At 36.0% G+C, this 21,111-nt stretch overlaps 1 protein-coding gene across 4 annotated transcripts in view; it reads right to left on the bottom strand.

Annotated features, from left to right (window-relative positions):
* Window positions 1–21,111, bottom strand: part of IL6R (interleukin 6 receptor) — an 865,016-nt gene that overhangs the window by 522,406 nt on the left and 321,499 nt on the right. For all 4 annotated transcript variants that reach the window (XM_044080645.1, XM_044080647.1, XM_044080644.1 and 1 more), the window contains exon 5: window positions 13,229–13,389. In XM_044080645.1, coding sequence (XP_043936580.1) covers window positions 13,229–13,389 — 161 coding nt within the window. The remainder of the gene's footprint in view (window positions 1–13,228; window positions 13,390–21,111) is intronic.

Raw genomic sequence — 21,111 nt, 5'->3', positions numbered from 1 at the left:
CACATTTCTGTTCTTTTCCAGTTGGGTACACTGTGGATACATCTTTAAGCTCAGTGCTTTATATACACTTCTGTACCAGCAGTTTGATATACACATAACTTACAGTTCTAATACATTTGTAATACAGGCATATGAATCATGTTGACATTCACAAATGACATATAATTATTTACAAAATTCCAGATAGCTGGGCTGGTAGTGTCTCTTTCTGTCACACTTCTATATAAATCATATTAATATTCACAAATGACATGTAATTATTTACAAAATTTTAGCAAGCTGGGCTGGCAATATTTCCTTTTGTGACAGTAAGTTTACTTAAACAGCTGTAGTTTATCAAGGAATCAGCAATGCCTGTGTGACATCCCTGCTCTGGGCCACTGATCAAGGATTCTCAATCTTCACCATGGACACCAGTGCAGGGCGCAGGGCATTCACTTGGAACAAAGGTAGATACACACAGTATTTCCAGATGCAGCTCTCTGTACCAACCACAATTTCCCTTAACAGCACACAGAGAAAACACTCAGTCCTGGGGCTGTTCCTCCCTCTCTCTCTCCAGGCCCTCATATAAGACTCCCCACTGATACAGATGTAAAGTTGAGCTCTCAGTCGAGTGTTCCAAGCCAAGTCCTTTACCACCCTCTCTGTGAAACCTGTGCTCTGTGTCCCTTCTCCAGGTAGGTGACACAGACACTCTTTGAGATTTGATTTTCATACACACACACATACACACACACACACACACACACACACACACACACACACACACATACACACACACACACACACGCACACACACACACACACACACACACACACACACACACACACACACACACACACACACACACACACACACGCACACACATACAGACAGTTGGCAAAGGCTAGCAAAGATTTACCAGCTATGCCCAAACTATAAGGTAGTTTCGCTGCCACCAGAAGACTCCAAAGCCAGCTACTCTAAGGCTCTTACAAGGGTACCCAATTATGCTGAGTAAAATGAATACTAATACATATGGTAGTGTTTGATCAATGCAGCAAGGCTTTCAGGATTGGCCACAGTGTCACCAAATAAATGTAAGTACTTTCAAAGGTTAAAAATATTCTCTAAAAGACCAACCAAAATGAAACGTTTAAATGTATTTAATAATAAATAATAAAAAAAACATGAAAATACTAAATATCTATTTAGAATAAACACCAGAGTTTTAATAAAAGGAAATATCAAAAATAACACAGATGGATAGATGCACACAGATACAGAAAACAGTACTTAACTTCTTCTTGTTCTTTTGGCTGTTCGCGTTAGGGGTTGCCACAGCGGATCATCTGTTTCCATTTCTTCCTGTCCTCTGCATCTTGCTCTGTCACACCAACCACTAACACTTAACTAATCTCATTATATGTTCATGACTGATCGAAAGAATTACTATTCCCTGGTTACTTAATAAAGCAAGGCAATATGAAGTGGGTGAGAGGTCTTTCTTCTTGCTCAGGTTTCAAAAACAGGCTGCCCTGAGACTTCTTTCTCATCTAGTATTAAAACATCATTTCAGTGCTGGATTACAGAATGACATCACATACATCTAGTCATCTGACTCTGGTTACCACAATACCCCCTTTGCTAGCAACTGAACCAGAATTTAGCATGTATGTGTTACCATACACACAGACAGAGCTTTGCTGAGATGTGTTATAGCATCTGGAAGCTATGAAGCTATTTCAAAACGTCCACCCTTCCAGGGTAGCAATTAGTTTATCCATAAGGACCATATAGTAGGACTCCTAGTCCTAGTTGTCACAGACACTTCGTCTCTGGCTGCAATCAGAACTGTAAGATACAATCTTTATGGCCTAAACCAAGTAATTTAATTTCAGAGTATTTTTCAAAGTTAGCTGGACTGAGATTAACCTTTTTTCTTCCAATATCTTCTGTTACAATATATTAATTTCAACAGTTACAATACAGTCTGACATACATGTGTATTTATTTTCTGTCCAGCAGGACCCACTGTTGGCATGTTTTGAACACAAGCAGCTTTACAAATACATTTTCAACACAAGCATTTGTAGAAATCAGTTTGATATACAAATGACACATAATTCTTTACAAATCTCCAGCCAGCTATGCTGGTGTATGTTACACATCCACTGACCTATTTCACCTGGCGTAGCTGGCTAAATACCTCACACCATCACAGCCTGTACTGTTTAGAGAGTGAGCACTAACACATGTTTCAGATCGGCTACTTTCAGAATATAGATGTGCTCTACCTTACACATTGGGATCAGTGTCCCCTCCATATACAAGTTGTCGTGAGGATCTGCTAAATATCTGTATGAGTATTTAAGAAGAAGTAAAGAAAATATCCAGAAATGTGATGATTGGAATGGCATATTAGTACCAGGTGTGGGTAGGACATATGTTTCAAAATGCTGCCAGTATTTTGTAAAACATTTTATGACTAAGTGATAATTGATATTCAGAGGATAAGTATGAGGTAGAGTAGATCCACATACAGTGGATATAAAACATGTATACACTCTTATTAAAATGTCAGGTTTTAAAAAAATGAGACCACAATAAATAATTTCAAAACTTTTCCCACCTTTAATGCAACCTATAACCTGTACAATTCAATTGAAAAACAAATCTATTAGGGGAAAAATATAAAAAATAAAAAAAAACATACAATAAGCTGGTTGTATAAGTGTGCACACCCTTAAACTAATACTTTGTTGAAGCACCTTTTGATTTATTTACAGCATTCAGTGTTCTTGGGTACGAGTCTATCAGCATGGCACATCTTGACTTGGCAATATTTGCCCACTCTTCCTTGCAAAAGTGCTCCAGATCTGCCAGATTGTGAGGGCATCTCTTGTGCACAACCCTCTTCAGGTCACCCCAAAGATTTTCTATTGGATTTAGGTCTGGGCTCTGGCTGGGCCATTCTAAAACTTTAGTTTTCTTCTGGTGAAGCCATTCTTTTGTTGATTTGGATGTATGCTTGGGGTCATTGTCATGTTGAAAGATGAAATTCTTGTTCATCTTCAGCTTTCTAGCAGACGCCTGAAAGTTTTGGGCCAAAAATGACTGGTATTTGGAACTGTTCATAATTCCCTCCACCTTGACTAAAGCCCCAGTTCCAGCTGAAGAAAAGCAACCCCAAAACATGATACTGCCACAACCATGCTTCACCATGTGGATGGTGTTCTTTTGGTGATACAAATTGTTGCTTTTGCGCCTAACTTACCTTTTGGAATTGTTGCCAAAAAGTTCAACCTTGGTCTCATCAGACCATAACATATTTTCCCACATGCTTTTGGGAGACTTGATGTATTGTTTTGCAAATTTTAGCTGGGCCTGGATGTTTTTCTGTGTAAAAAAAGGCTTAAAAAAAAAGAAAAGGTCTCGCAACCCTACCCCATAGTCCAGACATATGGAGAATACGGGAAACTGCTGTCAAATGTAGTACACAACCAGTACTTGCCAGAAATTCCTGAAGCTCCTTCAGTGTTACTGTAGGTCTCTTGGCAGCCTCCCAGATCAGTTTCCGTCTTGTCTTTTCATCAATTTTGGAGGGATGTCCAATTCTTTGCAACATCACTGTTGTCCCAAATATTCTCCACTTTTTGATGGCTGTCTTCTCTGTGTTCCATGGTATATCCAAGGCTGTGGAAATTTTTTTGTACCCTTCTCCTGACTGATACCTTTCAACAATGAGATCCCTTTGATGCTTTGTAAGCTTTCTGTGAACCATGGCTTTTGTTGTAACACACAACTGAGTAAATCTCAGGAAAATCCTCCTAGGACAGCTGAACTTTAAATCTCTTTAATTGATGGCAGGTGTATACCCAAGAAGACTGAATGCTGTAATTAAATCAAAAGGTGCTTCAACAAAGTATTAGTTGAAGGGTGTGCACACTTATGCAACCAGCTTATTGTACATTTTTTATTTTTTATATTTTTCCCCTAACAGATTAGTTTGTTTTTCAATTGAATTGTACAGGTTATAGGTCACATTAAAGGTGGGAAAAGTTTTGAAATGATTTATTGTGGTCTCATTTTTTTATATCACAAATACCTGACATTTTACAGGAGTATGTACGCTTTTTATATCCACTGTACATAACACACATGTCATGTGTATATCATCCAGAAGTATTTTATATTATATCTAAAGTTTACCTTTACATGAAACTGAAGTCTATAAGTTGGCTGTATACATATCATATATTTTTCACTTAAGGATATTTATATATCACTTTTAGAGGATCAAAATACATTCAGTTAATGAATAATACCTTAAAGTATTACTGAATGGATTGTGTTAAGTTTTCTGTACCATATGTAACTAAACAGGGATATTCAAGCAGCTATTTTTGTGGATATAATTTTGCATAAGATTTCTAAGCATAAAAAGATAATAGATTTTAAGCTTTTAAATATGCAGTGTGCAGTACTTAATGCTAAATTACACATAAAATGTATTAATGTTGAAATTTGTCAGCATCTTTGCAGCACAATGACAAATCTGGGATCACGCTTTCCAGAAGAGATATAAAGCAGAGTTATCTTTCCTCACTGATCATTTAAATGTCCTTAGTTAACAGAAGACACTTTAACAGAATATCTTCATTTATATTTTATCAAGGAAAATAGCTATAATTAAAATTAATTATATGAAAACTCCTCCTGAAAGATTACAATATAATAAAACGAAAGGATTTTGTTTTAAAATAAAACTTTGTTTCCCACTCTTAGGCCTCTGTTTAAGAACTGTCTAAAATATGAAAATCTAAAGCTTCAGAAGATTATCTCCTAATCTATATATATCTAGAAGTGACTAACGGTTTAATTCAAATAGTTCTTTTATTACAGAAAGTCTTATATAGTTGTTCTATAAGAAATTCAAACTGTTGGGATTGTAAGTATTCTATCTTTCAGATTTTAGCAAGAAACTACTGTGAAGTTGTACATACATGTTTTGGTTCATTTGGGGTATCTTACCTGATATTAATTACAATTGTCAAGGTTTGTTAAGAGTAGGATGACATCAGTGATTTTAGTTAAGTAAATGTATCTCAAAATACTTTTATGAAAAAGACTGATAAAGTAAACGGGAACAAAATATCCCAATATACCTGAGGTCTTCCAGTTACTGTTTGCCATAAGGAACTGTTGCCGGTGCGGTTTCAAAGTGTGCACTTGCAGTGCTTGCTTCGTGCTTGTATGAGCAAGGAGTTGGTATATATAACTTTGGAGCATGCATGAGGCTTGACCACTTGCAAAAATGCTTACATTTATTTTTTTATGAGACTGATTTCCTGACCATTTGTGTTCAGCAAGGTGGTTCCTCACCAAGTTGTAACTCGAAGAGTCATGATGCATCCTTCCACATGACTATACATCCATGTTAAGGCATATACACTGCATGCCACAGTGCTTATGTTTTGACTTCTTTGACTGCACGGGCATATTAGTACTGATCTCTTTTTTCCAGCCAGGTTACTGTATCATTAGTGAGCATTGATTAACTACAACTTGTAAAACTTTAAATGTTATTCAAGATATTAATCTCATGCGGGATTCTTAGACTATCTTGCTTTATTTATTACATGAATTTGATTTTGGGGCATAAAATAGAGTGTTAGCAACCATGGCAACAGACAGACTGATAATACTTAAGCAGAAGATATGCCCATTTACATATTTCCTATTTCAGGAGTGGTAGAATACAGATGTAGAGCTCTTTTTTTAATGCTGATAGTAACTAGACTCCATTTTCTTTTTAAGGAGATTTGTATGATCCATTCAGTCTTGATACAGTAACAGTCAACTTCAGAGAAATTCACTAACTTCCCTGAAATTATATGAAGTTTTATTTTTTTTATTAAGTAAGGAGAAAAGGGGATAAAGACTCCTGCAAGGGGGCCCTTGACCTCCACTTCATTCAGGGCAGCTAATATGATGATTTTTTTTTATGAATCTCTCTTGTGCTAAAATATTCTGTCAGCATATCAGAATTCACTACAGTGTACACCATAACTTTGTTGAAATCTACACTGGAACATCTAGTGTGCAGTTCTCTTCCTCCCTTTTTGTTTCCTTTTTATTCACATAATTGTCTTATCAATTGATCTGTTCATAATTATACAAATGATTATTTTTATTTCTTTTGTGTTTTTAAATAGTGTTGAGTGGATGGTGACTTCAAACCAAGGGGAGACTGCAGGAGGCAGCTAAATGGGGTGTGGTTAACTGCAATGGCACATTACTAATTGGAATGATGTAGGGGTACACTGATGCTGTGTCAACACTGATCAAAGCCAGAATTACAACAACGAAGCAGAAGGGCCAATTATTTCATTCACATCCACCATACAAATTGTCCACCTAAAGTACCTGCTTTAACTTTATCAAAATTAAAATAATGATAATATTAATGGTTGCTTTATTTCAGTTTTATTGCACAGAAACAGTAGTCACAGCTTGTATGCCAGCTCGCCTTACCCAAATGTACATTAATCTTGCAAAGTCAAAATTACAACAGTAAACATCAGGGCCAGTCAGTTCATTCACGCATGACCCCATCCACATTGCCTACCCACAATATCTAGTTTGAACTAGCCGTATAAAAAAAAGGAAAAAGAAAATAACGGTTACATTAATGCTTGCTAGAGCTCAGAGCTTGCAGTCGATCTTACTTCACTCAAATACACCTTAGTCCTGCAAAGCCAGACTTAAAACAGCAAAACACAATGACCAATATTTTCACCCACAAACAGCTCCCCATTCTCATGATCTACCTAAAGTATCTGGCTTGGCCTTGCCAAGCTTAAAAAATAATAATAATTCTTTCATCAAAGTATTTTTGATGCGAACAGTCACAGCTTGCATTCCATCTTGCTTCCCCCAAGTACACATTAGACTTGGAAAGCCAAAATTACAACATACAGTCACAGCTTGCATTCCATCTTGCTTCACCCAAATACACATTAGACTTGGAAAGCCAGAATTACAACAATATAGGGCCAATCATTTCATCCACAAACAGCCACCATACCAGTTGCCACCTAAAGTATCTGGTTTGATCCTGCCAGGAATAAAATAATACTAATTGCAATGGTTGCATTAATTTAGTTTTGTTGCACAGAAACAGTAATAACAACATCTATGCTAGCTCGCCTTACCCAAGTAGACATTTATCTTGCAAAGTCAGAATTACAGCAGTAAACAGCAAGGCCATTTGTTTCATGCAAGCTCATTCCTATCCCCATGGCCCACCCACATTATCTGGTTTCTGGTTTGACTTTGTGTGGTTAAAAAAAACTGAAAAATGACACTGATGACAATGTATTTTTTTCACATATACAGCCAAAGATCAGTGCTTATAATCACTCCATCTTATTCCACCCAAATGCACACTAGTCTCACAAAGTCAGAACAACAGTAAATAGCAGGACCAGTCATTTCATTTACAAATAGCATGCTTTTTATCGACCTAAAGAAGGTGGTTTGCCCTTGCCAGGATTATTAATAATGATAATAATGTTTTCATTAATGTACTTTTGATACACAGAAATAGTCACAGTTTTCATTTCATCTTGTTTCTCCAAAATGCATATTAGTCCTGGAAAGCTAAAATGATAACACCAGACCAACAGTGCCAAACATTTCATCATCAAACAGCTTTTGCTCAGCTAAAATATCTGCTTTCACCCTGCTAGGATTAAAATAGAAATAATATTAATGGTTGCTTTAATTTAGTTTTGTTAACAAAAACAGTAGTCACAGCTTGTAGGCCAGCCTGCCTTACTCAGATGCATATTATATTTTATTTTGCTTATTTTAATTTTGTTTACTAGGTTTATCTAATTGGTTTAGTCAAAAAAACCTTTTCAGCAGATGTCCGGAAAGAAACTCTCCAACATATTACTAACATTTTTAAACAGATATTCAGTATATACATGAACAGACATTAAATAATACGCATTAACAATTACTCATGCATTTGCTAATTAGATTACGTTCTTATGAAAGTAGGGACAATTATTGCACTCTTTCAAAGCCGGAATTACAACAGCAGTAAACAGCAGGGCCAGTTGTTCCATTCACACACAGGGACCCATCCCCATTGTCCACACACAAGTATCTGGATTGACTTTGCAAGGCTAAAACAATGAAAAAAAAAGATAACACTGGTTTTCACATACACAGTAGCCAGAGCTCAGAACTTGTAGTTGATCTTACTTCACTTTAATGCACATTAGACTTACAAAGCTAGAACTACAACAGTAAACAGCAGGACCAGTCATGTAATTTGCACATTGGCATAGTAAGGTTCTCCCATCCCAACTACAAACCCACAGTACCTGGTTTGACTCTACAAGGTTAAAAACAATGAAAAAAAAAGACAAGGGTTACATTAATGCATTTTTCCACATAACTGTAGTCAAGAGCTTGTAGTTTATCTTACTTCACCCATATACACTGTAGTCCTAAAGGATCTAGTTTGACCATGCCAGGATATTAGATTAAAAAAAAATCATCCACAAATAGCCCTACACTCCTTACCTACCTAAAGTATCTGGTTTGACCCTACAAGGGTTTAAAAAAGGAAGAAAGAAAAGAAAAAAGAAATATTCAATCAAGAAATCAAGACCTATTAAATTAAAAAACAGTAATTATTTCTTTCACAAACAGCCCTCATACCTACTGCCAGCTGCTTGCTTATAGTATCTAGTTTGACCCTGCAAGGAATAAAAATGCATAAGACCTATTAGAGTAAAAAAAATGTCATCCACAAACAGCCTCCATACTAAATGCCTACCTTCCTAATATATCTTGATTGACTCTTCCAAGATATTAGGTTAAAAAGAAAACATTTCATTCACAAGCAGCCCCCAAAATGCACTGCCTACCTAGGATTCACATGACACTGCCAGGATATTAAAAATAAAGTCATCCACAAACAGCCCCCAAAATAAAGAGCCTAGTTAAAAACATTTCATCTATAAACAGCCCCCAAAACACTGGGCCTATCTAGTATCTGGTTAACCCTACCAGGATATTAAAAAGAAAAATCCACACCACAAACACCCCCCCCCCCCAAACATACTGCCTAGATAGTCCATTGCACATTTCATCCACAAAAAGCTCCCAAATCACACTGCCTACTGCCTATCTATTATTTGGCTGACCCTGTCAGGATGTCATATTCGAAAAATAAATATTCACAAATAGTACCCAAAAGACACTATCTAGATTACCTACCTAAAAGTATCTGATTGACCCTGCCAGGAAAAAAATAAAAGTACATAAAGTTTAAACTGATTAATAATAATTATTCATTACCAGTCAGTCCTGAAGTCCAACTGATTTTCCTTTTTTTTTTTTCAGCTACTCGCCTGCCTTGTGCCTATCTAGTATCTGGTTGACTACCAGGATCTCATATTAGAAAACAAATCATTCACAAATAGTCTGTTTTCTGATTAACATTTCTAGCTTGCGCTTACCTGCAGAGCATGGTAAACCTAATGTACAGAGAACTCAGGAAGCAATTTAATGAAGACACACCTCAATTACACCATAATGATATCGTCTTTTGGCCTGTAAACAGTGAAGATCTTTGAAACAGTAGGTTGGGGAAGTACCACAAGTAATCTGCTTCACACGTGTTCTTCTCAGTTAAAAGGTGAGCTGTCTGTTACAGCAGTAAAACTAAATCCTGACATAGATTTAACAAGCAGTTATGAGAGTCACAGTAAGGGCAGCTGAGGGCAGAGCGAGTTTGTGCCTAGACTTAGAACACATGAGGCAAAAGATATGCTTAAATAAAGTGAATGGCTTTGAGTATCTAGTATATCTCTATATGAATGTTTCCCTGCTGTCTTTTAACAGGGCTACTATATCCCATGGACTTTCAGATTTTAGCTGGTCAACTATATTTCAGTTCTGTATAAAACAGGTACACAATATACATGTGTGTGTGTGTGTGTGTGTGTGTGTGTGTGTGTGTGTGTGTGTGTGTGTGTGTGTGTGTGCGTGTGTGTGTGTGTGTGTGTGTGTTTCTTGTGGTCGGTAAAGTGCACCAACAGGCACCAAAGCGAGAAACCGAGAAAACGCTAGGTGCACACCACAGTGAAGTAAGTGAAACTTCAATAAATAGACATAAAAGGCTACAAAACAATAAAACAGGCACAAAAGGTAAGCACTTTCACTACCTGCCAGGTAGCTTCTTCAGACCTAAATCATAACAGTCAAACTATCTGTATTTAAATGCAATGAAGCCAATCGGAAAAAAGAACTGATTAAGATATCAATCATTATTTAAAAACACAGTGAACGTAGTATATAAACCTATTGGTAATGATGCTTACAAATATTGTAAAAACCTTTTAATATATTAAATAAATCTTAACCTCAATAATTCTACACCTCACAAAATTCAAAATGTATCTAAAAATCATTAAGAACATATTTTAAAAAATTATACAAAAAAAATGCAGCATAAAACAACATACTCAATGCTTCAAAGGGCCTAGCTTCAGGTGGGGTTTCAGGGCGACTAGTTCAGTAATGGTTGCCTAGCTTATATTCGGAATCTCTAATTAATAAGGCATGTAGTCCATGAGCAATAACAGACTATGGGATTACCTGCTTGATTTAATTAAAAGTAAGAAGGGAGAGAAACATTGCTTTTGCGAAGCTTTATATTTTAAGAAAAATCTGTATAACAAGACTCTATATAATGATTCAGCATATACTTTCCTAGAACAAAGTTTAACTGTGACGATCAAGGCCAGACTTAAAATTGCAGAAATGACATTGTGAGTTTACTAATGGGCTGAACAAGTCAGACCTTGGTAAGGAATCAGTCATTTAATAACTATACATAATCAGATCCAAGGCAGTACGGCATGACCAAAAGCATAGTATATCAGTTAAATTCAACAAAGTATTTAGTCTTAGCACAGACTTAGCAATGGAGGAATTAGCCAAAAAGAAAAGTGTGAACATCATTTACAAGAAATTTGGAATGCCCATTAGCATTGTTCCTTATGAATGTATGAGCAATAAGTCTATCTGGAAGAATGTAAAACAGCCAAATGTGTTATAAACTGGCATTCTGACATGAGTTATGTACACTTTGTTGATGAAAATCCATTGAGTACATATCACATGGATCAGTGTTAACAACTAGCTATTGCACTCGAATGTTTTGCAGAGTAAGAAATGAAAGCATTAACTGCAGACAACATAAACATTAAATGACAGTGGGTCTTTACTATTCAAGATGAAAGTGCGATACAGAATATTCAGACTGAAAGGAACAGTCTAGAATGTTTTAAATTGGGTTCTCTTTTAGAAGGTTTGAGATTATGAATGTGCAAGGCTAACAACTAACAGGTGCAGCAGAAAGATACCCTTTCTACTGAGGTCCTGTGTTTGTAAATGAATCCAGATCATAACAGAAACAGATAGAGGAAGCACATAAAGTGTTAATGACAATGACCCCTGGTGTAGGCCAAGGGTACCATGCATTGCAATGATTTATTTAAAAAATAACTTGCATGTCCCACTCTCAGAATTACCAAATAACACATTCCAGATCAGCACTGGCACACAAAACACTCTAGTTGTTGTCTTTCGGCTTTTCCCAGTTAGGGGTCACCACAGCGGAACTCCGGTCCGTTAATGATTGGCAGTAGATTTTCATGAATGCCGAGGTGCCAGCTCGACGTTCAACCTTCAACGAAGGCACACCCATTTACGCATGTCTTTCGAACGCCCACCCAACTGTGGGGAGGACATGCAGACTCCACACAGAAGGCACTCCCAGCACTCCAGCCAAGAATCGAACGGGAGAACCTCTTGCTGTGAGGCACAATGCTACCGCTGCACCACTGCGGATATTTACCTGATATCAGTGTTTGGCAAACTGTTCATTGGTGGCTATGGACAAGTGAGACAGAAGTCAAAGTAGAAATAGGAAGTAACAAGGTCATCCCATGCAGAGCAATTAATGAAATGAATGCAGAACAACTACACTTAGGAGAGCATATAAAGTAGGTAATAAAGCAATGATAAGCAATGAACATTAACAATTATGAAAACTTATCCTATCAGGTAATTTAAGAATGGCGAAAAAATGTAGCAGGCAAGGCTAACCAAATGCTTGGATACATGTACTGTGGCATTTACAGTGGAAGAAGAGAAATGATGTTCCTCCATTTAGTAATCTTTGGGGTGGTTCACTGGTGCAGTAGCAGGTTATTTGGCTGTAGTGCTGAGGAACCAGGATCAAACCACAATCAGTGGACCCACAGTGGGAGGGTTGGCAACATCGCTGGGTGTTTCAACTTACTTAAACAGTAACTGGGATAATATCCAGTCCCCTCCTAACCCTTACAATTATACCTTCATGAAGGCTGAGAGTACAACAGCATAACTTATTATTAGCCTTACAGTCTTGCCATATGATGGCAGCCATCACTGTTTCTCATACCATGTCAAGAACAGGTGAAGCTAAGTGGCACTGCATGTAGAAATGGCCACCAGATGACAGGATAGCTGACATGGGAAAGGACTAAAAAATAGCATACTTTCTAATTTCATATTTAAATTGCTGTACTGCAAAGCCAAAACTCAATCTTCTACAGTAACTAGGTCATGATAAAGTTAAAACTGACAAGGATGACAAAAGTGACAATGGCAGACATAATTTTAAGCTTTCACTCATTTTGTCTTTTGCACACACATATTTTCTCCCTGTTCAGACCACTCCTACCACAACTGGGTTACAAACAAGGAACAGAGTACATGAAACTCCCAATGTAGAAAGTAAATAAAACTTCTGTTTCTTAAGGCATAACTTTGGTGTTCCATACCACAAGATTTATAGTACTATGTTTGATAATGCAAGAATTAAATAAATTATGCTGCTTTCTTATATACTGGTAAAGTGCCATAATTTTTTTTGCAAATTAAAACCGGGAACCCTTAATTAATATAAAGAAGCACAGACAGCAAAAGTAACTACAGTACTCCATGCAGAGAATCTTGAAATGTAACCAAATAATTCATCAGGTTATAATTATATTAGGTAAAGTAAAGTGGGTACATGTCTACTCTCTATAAATTCTTTTCTAAAAGTAATACAGAGTCTTAAAAGTAAAGCTTTGGACAATAGCATAATCTTCTGTGAAAACTGCTTACTGTGGTGAAATCCTGAACACGGTCAGCTCTGTAACGTATTTGGAAGCGGAGTCTGTAAAATGTGGTCCACCATGACCGTGGGTAAACCCACGTCACATTGAGTTTCTGAGGTGCATTTTGAACTGGATTAACAGTGACGTTCTCTGGAGGGTCAGGCTTGACTTAAGAAAAGAAAGAGAATAAGATTAGTAGTAGAAGAACGTCCTGCAAAGCACAGAATGTATTTTCAAAGTTAAATGTGTGTGCAGAAACATACACACACACACACATTATATATATATATATATATATATATATATATATATATATATATATATATATATACACACACACACACATATATATATATATATATATATATATATATATATATATATATATATATATATATATAAAATAGTGTCAGCTCATATTATTCTGTTTTTCACTGACTTCCTGTTGTAAGCTTGACTTACTCAATGTATATAATTACTACAGCTGCCATAACCTCTGTGTTTGCATTTGTGACATATTTTGTTGCATAGGTGCATTTCCCTTGCTCCACCCTCCAATGTAACAGCCAAATCACAACCTGTAAAAGAATATTTTAGGGTAAGCTCATTCAGAGCATTACCAAGTCCGTAAGTGTTCTTTGCCATAATCATTAGTTACATGCACTTTAGGACACAATAGTAGAAAACCAAAAGATGACGTTTTGAAGTTTGTTACATGATCATGAGTGAAAATGACCAATATTAAATATGGAAGTCTAGCCATGTGAGATAAAGCAAAGAATTTAGACACAGTCTGATAATTATTCAGTTTGACTAGAACCAAATTATCCTTTCAGAGAAATCAGATGTGCAGAACTGTCATTTAAAAGCTGTTTAGTTTTATTAGTTTATGTATAACAATAAGTAATTGTGCAAGCACATAAGTATAATATGAGGATAAAGTAGTTGTCTTTTTAACAGTGATTTTAAAACATTGAAATTATTGTGTTTTTTAACTCAAAAGTAAAGTTACAAAACTATTAACAATGTATGGTGTCAAGTTACATAAAAAGGAAAGCTAAGATTAAAGACCACTACAATGACTTATTATTACTATGCTGCATGCAAGATAACTCATTTAGCTGAATTGTAATTTTAATGGCAAAATGCCAGAGCACTTTGCACTTAGGGTAGTATTGCAACTCAAAGCACTCAAACCATACCCAATTCCATAATAACTGTTCCAGAAGTCCCCATGCTTCAGAGGCAAACGAGGACTTGTGAAACAGTACTGCCAATTACAAAACAGGAATCTGGATTGCAATGGGATGGGACTTTGAATGTTTCCATAAATGCTGAATGAAAAACTCTTAACTGTGTAGTCCATTCTATTCGGTGTACAAATGGCCTGAGAAATAGTTCTACCTGCAGGTGTGAACTGGCATTACAGGCAATAGCTGGTGTGCAACCTACATGTTTGCAGTACCAGTTTCCACATACAGGCAGGGCTGCACTTCAGGCTGACTGAAGCTGGCATACCTCTCAACCTCTTAGAACAAGAAATATGGAAAAAGTCATAAAAAGAAGTGGGACAAAGGTCCAAAATAGGGACAATTTTTAAATATTGCTCTTACAAACTTAGAAAGTTGATAGAATAACAAGTTTTGCATTAACGTGACTTTTCTGAAGGATATGAAGTCTGAAACTTAAATGTTTATCATTATTTTCCAAATTTAATCTTTAATGATTTCCCACTAATTTTCCCAAAAATCACAATTTTATGAAAAATGAACCAAAACCATGAGGCCAAAATCTGGACAATCTGCAAAAATCTGTTCAATTGAGAGTTATGGAAGCTGGTAAGAGGACAATCAATGACTGCACGTGTGGCCATTGTTTTCCTGTAGTAGTCTGCACAAAGCACTTGGTAGGGGGGCGATAGATATTTAAACTGTTAAGCATCCATTCTCATATCTAACATATACAGTAGGTGATGCTGTGTTGCTGTGGGGATGGCCAACCTTGAGACCTTCATCAGCTACATAGCAGGTTCATTGGTGTTCATGGCATGTCAAGAATAGGTGCTGCAATTCTTTAGCTAGAATATATCTGAATCTGATTATCTCTCCCTGTTGTAGCACACAATCTGTTGAATTGTGGCACTGGTGTAGTGTCAGGTTTATGGCTGCATACTCTGCCCAGCAGTATGACATCATGCTGGTTGGTTTAGAACTTTACTGTTGGGTGACTGCTGAATGATGGATGGTATCAGTGCTACACAAATTGTTTCAGAATCTGAGGTTAGTAGTTTCACTGCAGCTTCTAAACCAGTGCTTTTATAATATTTGTCAGAAAAGTTAATTTTGTAATATACAGATATTTCTTTGTTAAAAAGTTACAACTACAAACTGGATTTTTGGCTGAAATATAAAAAGAGATAACTCATGGTTCTGGATGTAAACCAAGATGCAAAAATGTAATCAGAAAGTCTCTGTTTCTAAAGGAATATTATACCTTCATATTTTACTTTGGCTCCCCTGGAGCCATCTGCAAACTTTTATGCCCTAGAACCGCTGGTAGATCGTCCACATTGACATAATATCCCTAGCATTTGTCCATGTCAGCTTTCGTAGACCCAGGCCCTGATAAGAGGGAGCATTAGCATGTAACTATGAGGAGATAAAGGCATCCTCATATAGTATCATCCAAATAATCATGGAGAGCTTTTTTGTTTATGCCATAGCCACAGCCTACACCATGCCCATCAATCAGTGACATCTGTGTGGAACTAGTTCACCGATAACCTGCCAGTGTGTTCCCACATTTTCTGCTGTAAGGCAAGAGATCTCAGTGTCCACCAAGGTTTGTAGTCATAGGTTGAAAATTCTTCCACTCTTCAGGGGGTAGGTGAAAAGGCAAAATGCTGCTAAGTCTCTATTGCTCTTGATGACTCCTCAGGGATAGGGTCTGCTAATCAAACTTGCATGGATCAAAATCAGTGTATCTTCATTCTGTGCCATATTGCTGGAATAGGAATAGTACTTTACTTCAAAGTTAGAAAGTAAATAAAACAGAAATACAGGTATTTTTGCAAGAAGAGTCATACCCCATTCACCCCATTGACTAAATATAGCAACACCATCATCACACTTTCTCAAATAAACGATAAAAGTTGGTTTTATGAAACCCAAATATTACCTTTAATAAAGTATAATGCAATACTGAAGTCAATATATTTGGTGGTGTTGTGAGTAGCTCCCCATATTGGGGGGTGCAGGGGGTGAATTCTTCCTGCAAGAAATACTCATTAGAATTATATGCATTAGTGTTGTAGTTTGTGCATTTAGTTGGCTATGACCATTTACTGCCTGTGCGTCTTACTTTTGCAGTGATGTTTAACAAAAGATGACTCAATAAAAGTTTGCAATTTTTTACATGATGTTTATAAATTAATCTAGCTGATCGTCAGCATGTGTCACATATTCTAATTATACACATAATACATGCAAAACATAAACTAATATGAGTCAGTAAAGCATAGGAGAACAATATATAGAGAGAGAGAAACAGAAATTCAGTAAATGATCCATTTTCTATATAATAAAGTATGATTAAATGCAGCATTCAGGCAGAGAAACAGGGAGAGTGGGTAGAGCAGGTGTATGGGAGTATAAGGAGACTTGTCATCTGTCCTCATGCCTCTCACATACCTGAAGTCTGCATTCAGTACAGAATAACCTGTAGATGGACAGAGACCCAGAGCACAAAATGGAGTCTTTAAGCATCCCAGTCTGATGGGGAACATTATGTAACACTGGTACATCAATAGTTGAAGCTGACAGCAGTCGAGCTACTGGTGGTCAGTGTTGTGGTATCAGTGAACTTATTGCCAAATAAAGTTTCACACAAGAGTCACATATGAGTTTGGCAGTATAACTGTTGGGTGATTAGCACTGAGATTGGCACAGTGATGGCACAGTTGGACTGGTCTGATACCAGACCCAGATGCTGAGGGATTAGATAAAAATCTAAGTATGACATTTCCCTGACTTTAATGCATTTATTTTTGAGTGAGGGTAAGCAAAATTCTCCCCAAAGCCCTGATACCACCTTCACATCATGCTATTTATTAATCACTTGTCATCAGTTTGGTACAGAAGTTGACTGTTTGCCATGTTTAATCTTCAGACTGTCTCTCACTTTTTATAACTGCATTTGAACAAAATCTAAACAAATAAAGGACTGAGACCTCATTTTAAATTCCTTTTTGTATAATTATACCCTTCTTAAATATTCATTACTGTAGATCTTAAGATTATTCTTATAAAAGCCTTTCAGGAACTTAACAAATATAGAACCAGACTCATTAGCATCAACAATGTAAAATAGTTACTTTTTGAGCCAAACTATCATAAGGTGGAGTGACACCTAAAAATATTCATTCTAGATCTGTATTTTAATTATTTATAATGTCTTCTATTTATATGATAAGAAATAACAAGCTTATGATATTTTTATTATTTTCTACACCACCTGCTCCCTCGTACACTCACTTCTTTATCTTTTATTCATATCTATACAGTTTTTAAGACAGTTTTACATATATTTCCTGGGTCTATATCACTTCATCGAACCATCACTTCAACAAACAGCATTTCATTGAAAATGCCATTCAGCGAATTCCCCTCATGTGTGGGGCTGTGTCCCCCACACCCCTTGTTAATTATATATACCAAGTCCAAGATTGCACTACAGTGGGGCAAGGGCAAATTTCCTGATCCTCACTGTGCCACGATCTCAGTATGAACAGGTCATCAAAAAATCAGTTAGACAAATGGCATGTTCGATGAAATTGCACTGAAAATGCCATTTGATGAACTGATTTTTCAATGAACTGATAGGGACCTGCATTTCTTAAGGAAAGAGGCCTCCAATTAGCAATACCTGTTTTGTCTGCTTTCATGTGTTTGATTATGGTTATTGCTAGAGTTCAACTTATTATCTGGAAGAAAGATTCATTGAACACATTAGCTGCCTTTTGTAATTCTGTGACCTATGATTGCAAGCCCTTCAATTATATAAAAAACAGCAAACATCACAACTACGGGGGGAACTCAGAGTGTTGGCAATTTTTTTTTACCTGTCCAGATCCACTATTTAAATATGCTAACTCAGAGATCACCATACCTTTCAGAAATTGAAATACCCTGAGGCACAATGACCACAGACTTAACATATATGACAGATGGCACAGTGGTGCAGCGGTTGTAATGTCGCCTCATAGTAAGAAGTTCTCTGGTTTGATTCTCAGATAGGGTACCTTCTGTGTGGAGTCTGCATGTCCTCCTTGCATTCATGCTCCGTTTTCCTCCCACATTACAAAGACTTGCATCTGGAGCATTTCTCCCTGGGCCTCCCCTGAAAATTGGCTCCATTCCAAGTTGGACTTTTCCAGTAAACAATTGTTAAATAAATAAAAAATAAATATATCAGTCCTCATTTTTGCACAAGTAGTATGGCTATTCTGGGCCTCACACTTACAAGTTTTGAACTTTAAAACAGTTAATGGAACTCCTTACATCATGTGTTCTCTTTTTATAAAGCTTATAACTTAAGCCATCTATGCAGGAATTATAACTTCTCTTATAGCTTTCATTGTACTCTTCTTCCTTTCCCCACCTCATCACAAGCTATCCAACTCCACCTAGGTCTCCTCATCCCCCCAGTGTAGCACCTTACACAGTATCCAAACTACATAGTGCTACAATCCTGATTAATGTTCATATCTGCCTGTTAAGCTACTAAATGCCAATATCCAGTGGTATATGTTTAATTATGAAATTGCATTCTTTACCATATATTCTTTATGCCTGTATATTCTTTTTATTCTAAACTTTCATAACTTACATTCAAGTCATAGACTGAAATAGGTCCAGGGAGATCAGTGCTCTTTTCTTATCAAAACATTTAAATACATAAAGCAAATTAATACATAAAATGATTCTCCAGTTCTTGAAACATACATCCTCATCTAGTTCATTTCTATCTTTTCAAGATATCTTTTCACATCCCACCTATAATGTATCTCAAGATGATTCTTACAGAGACAATCCTTTATGCATTTTCTGCTATAATTAAAAAAATATATATTTACATCTAATATACTGATGGCATGCTTAATCAAATAAATCTTCCATGTAAAGGTATTCATGTCTTAAAGTTCCATGCATTTTTTACTGAAATATATTTCTTAAGTAATCACATTTTAATTTGTCTTTATTTTTCTGAAATAATTGCATCTTCTCAAAATAACAACTTCTACTTTTTCTAAGATCACAAAAAGTTTGTGTATGTCTTACTGGTATAATTTATCATCTTTCTTTCATAATTCCTTTGACCTAAATCTAAACTTTAAGAGCATTTAAAAGGTAGATTTTATTAACCATTTAACCCATCAGTGTTATGCACCCTTCATCAAGTTTAAACCCCCCCTTTTCTATGAGATGTTCTATATTATCCCTGTAAAACAAATAACACAAGGCCTTACACTACAAAAATTTTCTCATTCTATCATTTTCCTTTTTCTTTTTACCACTTACTGGCTACTAAAAGTTAAAATCAACAAGTCCCTTTCTATGTAAGTGTCTTTTAGATGTAATAATTGTTTATTTTTTTCATGTCTCAAAATATAGTTTCTCATTCTAACATGATTTTCTTGCACTGTTCCTGTCTTACTGCTTCATAGTTTTCCTGGCCCATAAATAAACTTCTTCAAAAATACACTTTCACTTTTTCAAAAAGCTCTATCACATTTTATAAACAATCAAAGTATCTGTCAACATAATCTATAAAATGAATATCATCCATCATGCCCATCCAGTGTTAATGATGGTTACTCCCTTAATTTCGGTTTGAAATCATTGCTTAATTAACCAGACACTTTCAAATATTTTTTCTTTCTCAAAGATCAAGTTATTTTACCTCTCCACCAACATTTTTTTCAGCCATTGCAAATCTGCAAATACAGTATTTAGATTTTATTCTCATAATCATTTTGCTGTTTGAAATCTGTTGGAAGACTCTTTCTACTATTTAGTATTTAATTTTGGAATTCTCCCTCTATAATGTTATGATAGCAGTTTCAACCATTTCTACTTTACCATCCCCTTTTTTCTTTTTTTTATAAGTTTTCTAAAATAAAATTCTGTATCAATAGTTTTATACTGTCCTTTTTGTCAAATACCTTTATTCATGTATTACACTTTTCTTCATCCGTAAACCTCACACTTGTCTTTTTCACTATTTTTGACAGCGTTTTATGGGAAGATTTTTTTTTTATTCTCTACTGATTGCCATGTTTCAATGGACACAGTCATTATTTTATTTTGTTTCAATACCATCCAATTCAGTTTTTTAGAACAGTTGGGTCAGAAAAGGTCCCTTGAATCAGATGTGTGATATATCTTAGGACAGCTTACAGCAGTTTGAGGGCAAATTCAGTGTCCCCCTAACACCCACAAGCATAAAGTAAGTAGCATAACCTTCTGTTCTGTGCATTTAACAGTTTACAACTCTCACCCTCAATTTTTTTAACAACATTTATTTTTAATTTTGTAAAGCTTCTGGAACATCAACCATCAAATATAATTCATTCATAATGTCATATCAGAGGCATAAAGTAATTGCTCAACAGCTCTTTTCTTGTAATGTTTCTCCTTACAAATGGAAAGGCATATCATTGAGTATGAGCCACCAAGGTTAATGCCTTCAGACTGCACGAGAGCTCTTTATTCACCATATTACCACCTCTGCCTGTCTGCACACTACTTCCTTGTTGACCCTCTGTATCAGAATCACCCTTTGAAATGGTAACACATGCTGCTTCTATTCCTTTAGTACTCCTTCCTATAA

Source organism: Protopterus annectens, chromosome 8.part0, assembly GCF_019279795.1.
Source record: "Protopterus annectens isolate FY-2018-M chromosome 8.part0, PAN1.0, whole genome shotgun sequence".
Taxonomy (NCBI): Eukaryota; Metazoa; Chordata; order Ceratodontiformes; family Protopteridae; genus Protopterus; species Protopterus annectens.
The sequence above is the reverse complement of the archived record's forward strand: the minus strand, read 5'-3'. Positions and strand labels throughout refer to the sequence as shown.